This window comes from Malurus melanocephalus, unplaced genomic scaffold (genome assembly GCF_030028575.1).
Source record: "Malurus melanocephalus ecotype Western Australia unplaced genomic scaffold, MMel_1.1 scaffold_75, whole genome shotgun sequence".
Classification (NCBI taxonomy): Eukaryota; Metazoa; Chordata; class Aves; order Passeriformes; family Maluridae; genus Malurus; species Malurus melanocephalus.
This window is the reverse complement of record NW_026623307.1, coordinates 58,146-70,118: the sequence shown is the minus strand read 5'-3', so window position 1 is coordinate 70,118 and position 11,973 is coordinate 58,146. Positions and strand designations below refer to the sequence as shown.

Genomic DNA, 11,973 nt, shown 5'->3' with positions numbered 1-11,973 from the left:
TTTTGGTTTTTGAGGTTTTTTTTACATTACTCTTAGCATGCAATACACTGCTTTCACAGGCACAGCATGCTTTCATGGAAGAGAAAGCACATASTAAACTAGTATGAAACACCCCAGCAGCATTCACAAAAATCCAGACACAAAAAATTAAGAAAAATTAAGAAAATTTAATGATCAAATGGGCTATATACATTGATGGCACATGACTTCATTCCGTTATCCCTTTTCTAAAGCTGGAAGTTTGATAGAAAAATATCAACAGTCAATAGTACCCCAGGGACAAGAAAAACCAACCCCATCTGCTGTTAAAGTGCGTATTTGATGTGAGTCTCAGCTGCCTACACCCAGAGTATCAAACGATTTCAGCCCATCAGACAGAATATTGTACAGGAACACCTCAAATTAAGAGCACACGAAACTTATGTTTTAAATAATAGCTGATGTTTTATGTAAGATATTCTTCCATCTCTTTCCACCATATGATCTTTTAGAATTCTTTGACATTTTGAAAAGCAGAAAAAATTCTGCCTTTCTCTCACTCTTTGTGTGTATCTCCTCACAAGATACTAAGTTAAAAGTTCACACGACTACACTCATCCAAATAGTGTATTGTCAGGTACTTCACTGTTTCTTCTGCTTACTTCCTTTTTCCCTCTCGAACTCAGCTATCTGGTTGAATATGTTCACTAAGTTCTGGGGCAGGTTTCTTTTACCACTACTTTCTGCTTGTTCTGTGCCATTTAAAGGCACTTCCTCATCTGGTTCCTTTGTTTTATCAGGCTCTTCATAACTTCTTTTTCTATTCTTAGACTCRCTTTCATTTTTATGCTGCCTGTCACTATCGTAATCTTTGTCACCTTCATGTGAGCAGCTGCTAGAATATGACCTGTACTTCCATCCTGACCTGCCAGAATGGTCAGACCCCGGGGACATGTAATACCTGTCTTGACCTGAGCCATGTCTCTTAAATGGTTCTCTTCTCCACTCTCCATCCCTTTCAAATCTCCTGTAATAATGCATCCTGGGTTTATAATCTGACTTATGATACGAGCCTGAAGAACCCCTCCAACTGGAGAAAAATCTTTCTGGTTTACCGTACTTTTCAGTTTTGCTATGACTTGGCTGACTTCTGGAGCTACTGTAAGAATCTCTTGAATCTTCAGACCTACCTCCAAAAGTGTCTTCATCATCACCTGAAGTCCTCGAAAAAGAACAGTGTCTGTCTTTCTCTTTTACCTCCGTTTTTGGACATGCTACGCTGTCCTGCCTTTCCAGCAGCTTTTCCACTTCAAAACTTTGGTTAAGAAAGGAAGCAGAGGTATCAGCAGGAGGGGAATACCACTCCTCTTTCCTATTCTGATCTTTATAATGGGAAGAAGCTCTAGATGAGCTTTTCTTGGAGCTGCGAGCAGACTCAGATCTATGCCGACGCTTTTTCCTACGTTTCTTGTGATCAGAGGAAGAGGAGGAAGAAGAAACTGATACATCTGAAGATGAATCGCTTGATGATGATGATGATGAGGAGGAGGAGGAGGAGGAGGAAGAAGAGGAGGAGGAGGAGGAAGTCGATACTTTCCTTTTCTTCTTCAACCTAAAAAATAATTAACCTGTGAGATAACCTTCAGTATCAGGTAAAACCTACATGTAGAAAACAAATCTGTACACCCTACTCTGGACTGTAAGGTGGGAACAGAAACTGAACCTGACCTGGCAAGATAATTTCAAATGTCATTTCTTAATCAAAAAATTAAGATGAAATCCACTGAACATTTTGTCATAAACAGTACCTTTCCCAATTTCACATGGCATTAYACTTTGCAAATAGGTCGCATCACAAAGTATTTCTTAAACGACTTCTCCACACACCCCTCGATTAAAGGTTATATGCACTAAAGGACATTATMCACAAAAACATTCTGAAGGAAATGCAGCTTACCCAGGGAGAAGTTCTCCCCAGCTTACTGTTTGTTGAGATGGATTGYTCAATCTCATCTGCACTTATTGCCACATAACCAGTACACTGAATTGAACAGTTACCTTTTTTCTTCTTTTAAGAGCTTACGCAATTTTTCTGCACTTGTTTCTATTTTCTTTGCTTTCTGTCTCTCTTCTTTGGCAGCTTGTTTCTCCCTCATTTCCAAAGATTTCTTTTTTGAACCCAAGCATCATAAAAAATATTAATTAGTAGTGTTAACAAGGGTATTTTCCCCCCATTCAACCCCATTCAAATATATACACCAGGAATGTTTTACCAGGATTCCCAGACCAAAATTGAATATTGTTCAGGAATTTGGTATTGGCCATTGTGACAGTCAGGTTTATATTCAAAGACCATATTGCAGTTTTTATTCCATTAAAAATATATTTGACCAGTCATTGCAGTGGTACCCGTGATCCAGCACACCAGGAAGCAAACAGCCCAAAAGTTATACAGAATATGCAAAAAAATCCCCAATATTACCAACATGTAAAAAAATAAGGAAAAAAATCCCAAAYAACCRAAACAAAGAGGAGAGTTTGTGGGGAAGTGTCATCATTATTGTGGTTTACAAGAAAAGCATGGCAGAACCCAGTTGAAGATGAATTCAAGTTGGCCATGTTTGAATACAAACCATTTTGTAATAATTTCACAGAGCAGTTTGATGCATAGTTTACGTAAGGAATCACGTTCCAGGGGGTTGGTGGTGATGAGCAGCACCAGACGTCAGACACAGCAACAACAGTTCCGTTCAGAGGAAAATGCATTGGAGAAAAACACATAATCAGTATTACAGGAAAACACACTRCAGAGTTGTTTCAGCCATTCCACAAAGCACAGACAGTATCAGACTTATGTATTAAGTTACAGGTAAATGCAGGAGAGCATCTAAGCAGATTAATAATCCTTAAATTACTTAAGTCTGTAAGAGATCAGACTTCTGCCACCTACAGCCTTACAGAGTAACTCTATTGAGATTGAACAGAAAGTCTGATTATAGTTTTCAAAATTGAGCAACTGTCTTACAGCTATAATAAAGGAAACCCTTCACTGCAGCCAAGGCCATGCATAGCAACAAACAACAGCTATCGTGTTCCTTATCTGCTGCATCAATGACTATAAGAAAATGTCAAAGGAGTAACGTTAATCTTCAACTTGCTGAGAATATCCTTCATCATTTTAACTGACACCTCTACTAAAGCAGCTGAGTGCAGGTACTGTTCAAATAACATATACCTCTTTGGTGTATCTATGGTGTAGCTCAGTTTTATCATGATTGTCCTATCTCCTCTTCCCCCTTGTTTCCACATCCTRTCAGCATTATGGCTCCACCAACTGAAGAACTGCTGACTAAAGCCATCTACCCCAGCCTATGTACATCCTCACATGCAGAAGCACAGAACAACACAAGCCTGTTCCTCTATTCTACTCTTTGACCCACTCTGGAAGACAACACAAGCAAAGGAGATAAAAAAAGGGAAAAGATGACAACTCAGATTAGCACAGAGACCCAGCGGGCTCACCTGGGAAACATGCTGTGTGCAAGGGAAGAGAGAAAAAAACCACCAGACAGCAGAGGAGAAAGCTGAGATATTCAGACTGTCTGCACACCCACCCTCCACCTTCTGCTCTTTTCCTTTCAATTACCTTTTAATTTCCCTCTCAAGTGCTCTCCCTGTGCCGCAGCTTTGCCTGGCCTTACTCTATCTTTCTGCAATTACCCCAAAGATSAAGAGTCTGGCCAAAACTATGGTAACAATATTTGGCTTGTGGAAGTGTTTTACACTTTGCACATCTGTATTCACAGAATGTTTTAAGTTAACCTCATTAATAATGCTGTGTGATGGGATAGTCTTATCCCTGCTTTGCTCTTTCCCTGTCTCCACTGTCTGGCACTTCTTTACTATCCCAAAAGAGTGGAGTCACCAAGAGGTACCTTTCTTCTGGTAGGTACAGCCATAATGCTTACTAGAAAAGATTTACTGTGGAGTAGGGAAGCAGAGAATAAGACAAACCATCAATTTAACCCCTCCCTATTTAAAAGATTTAATATGATTTTTGATGTTCATTTATTGTCACTGAGASCACCAAATGAAAAGAAAGTAAAGAATCACCTGGATGTGCTTACGGAGTTTTGTTAAGGCCTCTTCTGCTTCCTGAAAAGTCTCATCCAAGYTTAAGGCTTTTTTATAGTAACTTTCAGCATTTAATAGTTTCTCTTCCTCTTCCAATCTAAAATTAAAGTGATGATTCATATATAGTTAGGACACAGATTTTGACAGCTTTTTCTTATTTTAGGACTTTCTTATTTGCAAGTATTTCTTATTTGCACTATGACACTACTACTGCATCYGAGACCCCCTCTATCATCTCAGCCTACCTCAGTAATAACACAAAACAGTATTTCTGACCTTATCATCTCCTAATCCTGACCTGTAACACTTCTTTGAAATGTCAATTCCACTTTGAAACATACTGTCTCTCTCTTCTTAACACAGGGCTAAAAAGAAACCTATTCCCTGAATATTCAAAATTAAAATACTGCATTACAGTGGTTTACCAATATTTCAGCAGAACATAATTTCTTTACAAATTTTTTTTAAAAAGCAAACAAAACAATCCTCAACCTTTTGGAACATATTCAAAGAATTCACAGGACATTATGCAAGTCTGGTATCCTACCAGTGAAAGGGTATCAGGGATCAAAAAGGATATCAAGGATTAAATCTCAAATATTTTGCCAGGATTTTAACTGGGACAAGGACAAAGTGTAAACCAATTACACAAGGAGGGATATTTACAAAGACACTTTTTTTACATTGAACACATAACTAGGAAGAAAGGATGCTATTCTGTGTCCTCAGTAGAATGGCATTAAAAAAAAATCTTATGAGAAAACTTAATACCAGCCAAACCCAGAACCCCAACACTTACTGCCCGCCTCTTTCCACAAGGGTTTGACACAGGTATTTCCTCGCATTTCTATGGGTAGGACAATTTTCTAAAGCAATTTCAAAATCCCCTATGGCTTTGTTCAGACTTCCCTTTGTTGCATACCTAGAACAACAGAAAGTTTCTTGTGAAACAGTGATGTTTCTCTTTCACAAAGTGAAAAAACCAGTAAAACAAACTTACAGAGCTCCACGTGCTACCAAAGCTTCAACATTCTGTGGGTCAATTTCCAAAGCCTTGTTGTACTCATTCATGGCTTCCACGTGGCGTCCAACCTTAAAATAATCTACTCCTGCCTTCACACTGGAGAAAAAATATTTAGAAAATAGTATGTACAGTTAGTCTGTGCAATTATTCTGTTCCTCACAAATTATGATTCCAAACAAGGGACAGGTAGTAGAACATTGTTATTGTGTACTTCACACTGGCATTTCAATTAAGGTGCTACTGACCTAATTCCACAAAAATGTATTGTCCTTAATCCAAAATCCTAAGGCACTCAAGAGCATTTCTGCAGACAGTGCTATTGGGTTGCATTGTTTTTCATTTATGGAATAATTATTTAAGCAATTTTCTGCACAAAACTATGAGTGACCTACCACCACTAACCTTGAACAGGCTTAAATATATCCAAAGCTAAAAATCCCCATCAGAGCAATAGCACAAGGTGACATGGGCAGATGTTACACACTGAAACCAGAGCATCTCAAACAAATATCCTGCAGTTTTACAAAACATATTAGCTGAACACTCTGTGCATGTTTTCCAAGAGATTAAGTTACTGGAGGAAAACTGATATAAACTGATTCCAGAAAAATTCATTACAGACTTAAACAATGTTCAATTAAAGTTTAATTGAACATTATAAGCAACTTTTTCTACAGTTAATCAAAGTTGCAAATACACTGCATAATGTAAAAGCAAGAGCACCTATCTGGGGCTGCTGTTCCAGATGCAGCCAGGGAAATACACTTAACTTTCCACAGAGCCAAGTGCGCTTGTTACATCCACAGTCTGAGAATTAAATGACTTGAGAAGTATGAGGCCATTTGACACTCAATTATAAAACAGAAAATTGTGTACTTGGTGTTATCACAAATCTTGTTCTCAACTCTAGAATGGGTCAGGTATTGCAAATATTCCAAGAAGTTTTCCCTTAAACCTGACACACATTTTGGAACTGAATCTCAGGACTTTATCACACTCCCACTGGGCAGATTGATTTACTTTCAMCAGGATCCTGGTTACATTGCTACACATGCAGTGCAAAAACTGCTTCAATGTGTGTTTTTGAAGAAATATAATCTGTAACCCAATCTAACCTAASAACAAGCTCTGACAAGAAGAGGTATCACATACCATTTCAAGGCCCAAGATGCAGACTGCTTTTTCCTCAAGGCAGGGGCAAAATCTTCTTCACTGAAATTTTTACTTTAAAGAACAAATAAACAAAAACATCAAGTTGGCTTTCTGAGTCTACAAAGCTAAGCTTACAATATGTTGTGCAGCTGAAAAAAGCTGAAATATCATTTGCACACGCCTTATTGTTCTCCCTCAGTCAGAACTGTTCTTTCATATTTCTGAAACCAAGTTTTTCCCAAACCATTCCAGAAGTGCTGAATTGAACCAGTAGAAGTGCAGTACATTTAATAAAAATATACCAAGTCCAAACCTGCATTGGGCCTAATATAGACAAGGCCCACAACACAACCATGGCAAATATGTGTCTCTATTTTACGAAAGGGGTCAAATCTATTACTAAAATAAACACTGTGAATAAACATCTGCCAGAAAACACTGAAATCTAAACATCCTGCATTTCAATCCACACATGCKGACAAGAGCTACACAATAAATTTCTGAGGTATCTAATATGAAACATTGTGTGGGGTAAAGTGTCTTGCTTATTCACAGGAGTAAGATTTTAAATGCAAATTTTTTACTCCAGAGGAGCTTGCTTTTAAATATTTAAGAACATGTACACGGCAGTCATGCAAGTCAAAATGTAAAAGGTTTAAGTGGTCTAGGACTCCCATTCACAAGTCTGCTTCAATGGATTAGAATAATCTGCACARAGCTACAGAAGAGGAACAATATAAAAATCACTTACATTTGAAGACTTCTCAGCAAAGATGGTGGATTTGACTCACTTAGTCCCAGTTTTTCTGCTAAATATTCAACTAATGATGGATTAGCGAATCCWGGGGAACGATGCAAAACCTCTTCAAATGTCTCTCCCGTGTTGGCAACTTCCAGGCTTCGCCTTAAAAAAAGCACCAATGTACACAAATGAGATCTCAGGCTCTATACACAATTTTATCATGCTTATGTTTAGAATAAAAACGCCTATATGATATCAGTATTTCTGCTCACAAACTGTTCTCCTCTACAGGTATGTATTTTCTTGCTGTTTATCTCCCCTTATATCCTTTACCCCAAGYAAGCTTTTGAAACCTGTTTTGACACCCACCTGGGTATCTCCAGGACATACAGAAACGTTACAAATATTACAAAGATAACTGTGTCCCCCTGTCTTCAAATTTAAAATTTAAGAATTTTAAAATGTTAAGAATTCATACTCCAGTCTCCCAAGGGTTTTGGGTTATTTTATTTGTTTGTTARCACTGTCCTAAAGCAACAGGTATCTCACTCTGCCTTTTGCTTTCCTTACATTTTGGGAAAGAAGCTAAAAAGCCAACCACACCTACATACCCAGACACAAGTATGTTAAAGAGATGAACAACATTATACATTACTTGTAATGCAGTGGGAAGTCATCAGAGGTGATCACACCCAGTTTTGTACTGGAAAGGCTGGGTGGAAGAGCTGAGCTGTAAAGCGACACYGCAATCTTCTCATGGTAACGATCAACATCCTTGAGTGCAGCTGCAGAAATAATGAAGGGTAGGATAAAATTATAGAAATGCCCCAAACCAATAGATAAACCAACTCCTGACAACTACTGCAGCGATTCACCTCGAATAAGGTCTCCAGTCTGATAATAAGACAGAGGATCTCCATGGTTACTTTGAGGAGGCACATCCCTCACAGGACACAGGGCCTGCAACAGAAAAGAGCATGAATATCGTAAATGAAGCCAAAAGGTTGGGGTTTTTTTCCTCCCCAACATCAAGCCAAAAAAGATTATTTTAAGTATAATGCACATGAGAACTGTGATACTTAAAATATGGCTTGGTTCAAGTAAAAATTCATGCAACTATAAATGATGAATTTTTCAACCCAATAGTGTGGCCACAGCAAGGTGTGTTCACTGGCTGAGCAAAGTATCAAAAGCTACCCACGAAATCAGACAGCACCCATCACCCCAAAGCTGTTTCACCTTTGCATGTTCCACTCCGTTAAAAGACACAAGAGACAACTAACACATGTCAAAAAATGAAGTGTAGACCAAAGCTGTATCTTACAGTGATGTCCAAATCTGCAATTTCCCGTATGACACCACTTCCCAGACAAATCAACACCATGAAAAAGCCAAATTCACGGATAGAGGTGATCCTCCCAATCACAATATCGCCACGCTCGATGTCACGGAAGAACAACKCTCTCCTCTCCTCCCTGGGCACCTCCATGAACCTCTCCAGGGGTGGCATGACAGCGTAACACTCTGCAACAAGGGCATAGCAAGTTACAAACGGCCAAGCTACACCTTGAGGTCACAAAATCTATGACGACAGCAAAACTCATGAAAATATGATTTACTTGTGCAAACAGAAAGCTTGTGCATAGCCTATAAAAGTCAATAGGAAAAGCTTTAAGCGTGTTTTTAAAGATAYCGCTAATTCAAGTGCTGTCTTTACACTCACAGAGTGACCTCCCCACCTCACACACCCTCATTCTCCTCGATCGTGTCCTCGATCGGCCCGTTGGGTTTCCACGAGTGCGCGAAGAGCAGATCCGCCTTCTTGGCGATGAAGCGCTTTATCTCGGTGTCGAGGCTCGCCCTCTCTTTCCTGGGGGAAGGAGAACGCGGTGAGTCGCGCCCCGCAGCCCCTCACGGCCCGCCCGGCCGCTGCCCCGGCGCCCCTCACCAGGYGGCCGGCGGGGCCCCGCGGGGCGGCTCCGGGGCGGCCCCGGGCGGCGGCAGCAGCCCGCGGAAGTCGGGGTTGTCGTGCTGCTCGGCGCGGAGCAGCGACAGCAGCGCGGGGCCGTGGTGGCTCAGCGCCTGCCGGAGCAGCTCCCGATCCATCCCAGCGCCAACGCCGCCGCCTCGCCCGGAACGGGAACCGCCGCTCGGCCAACGGCCACGGGGCGAGGCGGAGCGGCCACAGCGCCCCCCGGCGGGCGGGAGGACCGCGCTGAGCGGCGGCGGCGCTGCCCGTCTCCTGCTGACAAACAGCGAGCAATTACAGAGAGAATAATTAAAACACACCGCACGAATTACACAGATTTTCCCCGCGGGAATCCTGCCCGGTTCGGCAGAGACGGTCCGGGAGAGCAGTGCCCGAGGCGGCGCTGCCGGGAGGGGGCGCTGCTCCCCCGCGGGCGCGGCCCCGGTTCGCCCGGAGCGGTTCTGGCGCTGTCCCGGGCCCGCGGCGCCGCCTCAGCCGGGGCTCGCTCCAGGAGGCGACGGTGGCACCGCCGCGTTCTCCGGGCGCTGCATGGGCCGGTTCGCTTCTGAGGGAGCGACCCTGCAACAGCACGGGCGGCTCTCGGCCGGGGCGCGGCCGAGTTACGGCAATCGAGTGCAAAGAAGGGCAATGGAGCTGGGGAGGGGATGGAGCGCAAGTTCAGTGAGGAGCGGCTGAGGGGGCTCAGCGTGGAGAACAGAGGCTCAGCGGGCACTTTTTCCTCTCTCTACAATTCCTTGACAGGAGGATGCTGCCAGGTGAGATCAGGCTCTGCTCCCAGGGAACCAGCGACAGGACGAGAGGAAAGGGCCTCAAGCTGCACCAGGGCAGGTTTAGGTTGGCTATTTGGAAGAATTTTTTCACAGAAAGGGTGATCAGACGTTGGAATGAGCTCTCCAGGGAGGTGATGGAGTTCCTGSAGGTGTTTAGGGAAAGCTTGAACGTGGCATTTGGTTCCATGGTCTAATGGACAAGGTGGTGTTGGGTCATGGGTTGKACTCTATAATCTCAAMATCTTTTACAAYTTTATTGGTTCCATGATTCTGTGAATAAAGGAGAGAGCCAGCACAGCGGCATGGGGCTGGRGGGTTCCTAATCCCCATTCCTTGCTCTGTCCCTGGACAGGCTCCATGGCACTTCCCGCAGGTGTGCGGGCAGGGACACCCTGGCTTTTCTGAAACAGGGAAAAAAAGGGCAATTCCCTCGGGAGAAGGCGATGGCTGAGGGCACAGCCAAGCTCCTGCCACAGGCTCGGCCGTCCTGCTCCCCAGCGCTAACTTTAGATGCTGAAAAGACACTTCAGTCAGGAGGCTCTTCATGCTAATCACCTCTCCAGCTAATGGAGAAAGGTGCTTAAAACCAGCTGGAATTAATCCAAGCCTATTAGAAAGATCACCGTTTTTCAGTTCCCAAGAATAATTTGTCCCTGGCATCGCATTTAGTAATTAATTTTAAAAGGGGGAGGGGGGAGAAAACCCACTGCAAACAGCATAATGTCACTTCTYCCCTCAGTACAATGCTGAAGAAAAAATAGCAATCTGTCTGTCAGCAGATCAGGGACACAGACTCCTCTAGGAAGCAGCATGACTGAGAGGGCAAGGATCATATCAAAGRCTCTGGTCTCAGAAGCTCAGTTCAAAGCCAGCAGGGATATCACTGGTATAGCAGATTTGGGGAAGACACTGGAAGGGCAAATTTATATTTTAGTTTCATTGAATGTCCCTCTGTTTTAATGTAATGTAAGATAAAGACAGCACAACATTTACTATGTACCAAAGAGCTGCCAGGATTTTGATTTAAAATCTTCTGTATGAGACCAGGTGTACTCTTAGATTGCTGATTACCATGGTGGAAAAACACCAGATGGAAATTTCTAGACATTAAGACTGATTAGACACAGGCTGATATGGGAAGGTTAAGGCACCTGCACGGACCTGGGGCAGACAGGAACTTTTCCTGGATGAATCACACGGCGAGTGCAGCGTYCTGAGCCGTGTGGCACAACTGCAAATAGTGGCAGTTTTATTTGAGGGAATGGTATTTTGAGTAAGAGTTAATTGGTGTTGCTTAGCAAATACAAGAGCTAGCAATAAAAAAATTGTTTGAAGCATGAACTCTGCTTGTGTAAGCATTTCTCCAGTCTCACATGCAGATACACACACACAATGTACAAGAAATTAGACATTATGAGTAAAGACTTCCAGTGTGTTACAACTTCTGAACTTAAAACAGCAGCAAAAATCACTGTGAAAGCAGAACCACCTATAGCAACAGATTCTTCTTACAGACATTTTCTTCTTTATATAGAATGAATCRTGTTTTAGGAAATACAGTAATTTATAACACTTTAATACACACAAGGTAGATTTGTTGCCCCTGAACATGAGGGCTAGCATAACTTTTAAAGTGATCTGTTCTTTGACTGGGCCCAACACATGATGAAATTACCTTAATCAAGCAAACTGAAAATACTCCAAATAATTCCATCTTCAGAAACAGCTTGGCCAGATCAGAGTATTTGAGCATGGACTTGTAATTTATTTTCCTGTTTTTTGGGTTGTAGTAAGGAACTGAGAAGCATCATAAGACTGTGACATATTGTGCATTGTTCCAGCTCACCCAGGGCTCAAGCTTTTGCATCCTTTTCTCTTGCAGGATACTTCCTAGATATTCACTGTTATTTGAAAACTACCTCTGCATCTTTTCAATGGTGGAAGTTTTCTGCTTTTCTTTTCATCTTTACTTGCTTTGCTTTGCTCTCCAGCAGGAAAAGCTTTTGATAAAAGGGTGTAGCAGCCACCACAGTTCGGGGAGGAGGAACGATAAATGGAACAGTATGGGATAAACTCAGGGCTGTGTTTACCACTCAGGAGACACCAGGCCTGAGGAGGGACATRCTCCATATGCTCTTAACCCTCTGTTCCATTGATTTAGGAACTGSCTGGATGAGTAGTG

At 42.3% G+C, this 11,973-nt stretch overlaps 1 protein-coding gene across 1 annotated transcript; it reads right to left on the bottom strand.

The window, feature by feature from the left end:
• Window positions 1–147: 147 nt before the first annotated feature.
• On the bottom strand, window positions 148–9,168 carry TTC14 (tetratricopeptide repeat domain 14). The gene is made up of 12 exons (XM_057367072.1): window positions 8,980–9,168; window positions 8,780–8,901; window positions 8,356–8,555; window positions 7,907–7,991; window positions 7,687–7,816; window positions 7,041–7,193; window positions 6,290–6,361; window positions 5,114–5,233; window positions 4,913–5,035; window positions 4,093–4,210; window positions 2,038–2,147; window positions 148–1,591 (listed from the first exon to the last, which is right to left on the bottom strand). The coding sequence occupies exons 1-12, from the start codon at window positions 9,135–9,137 to the stop codon at window positions 622–624; spliced, it is 2,361 nt and encodes a 786-aa protein (XP_057223055.1). The 5' UTR covers window positions 9,138–9,168; the 3' UTR covers window positions 148–621.
• Window positions 9,169–11,973: the final 2,805 nt, after the last annotated feature.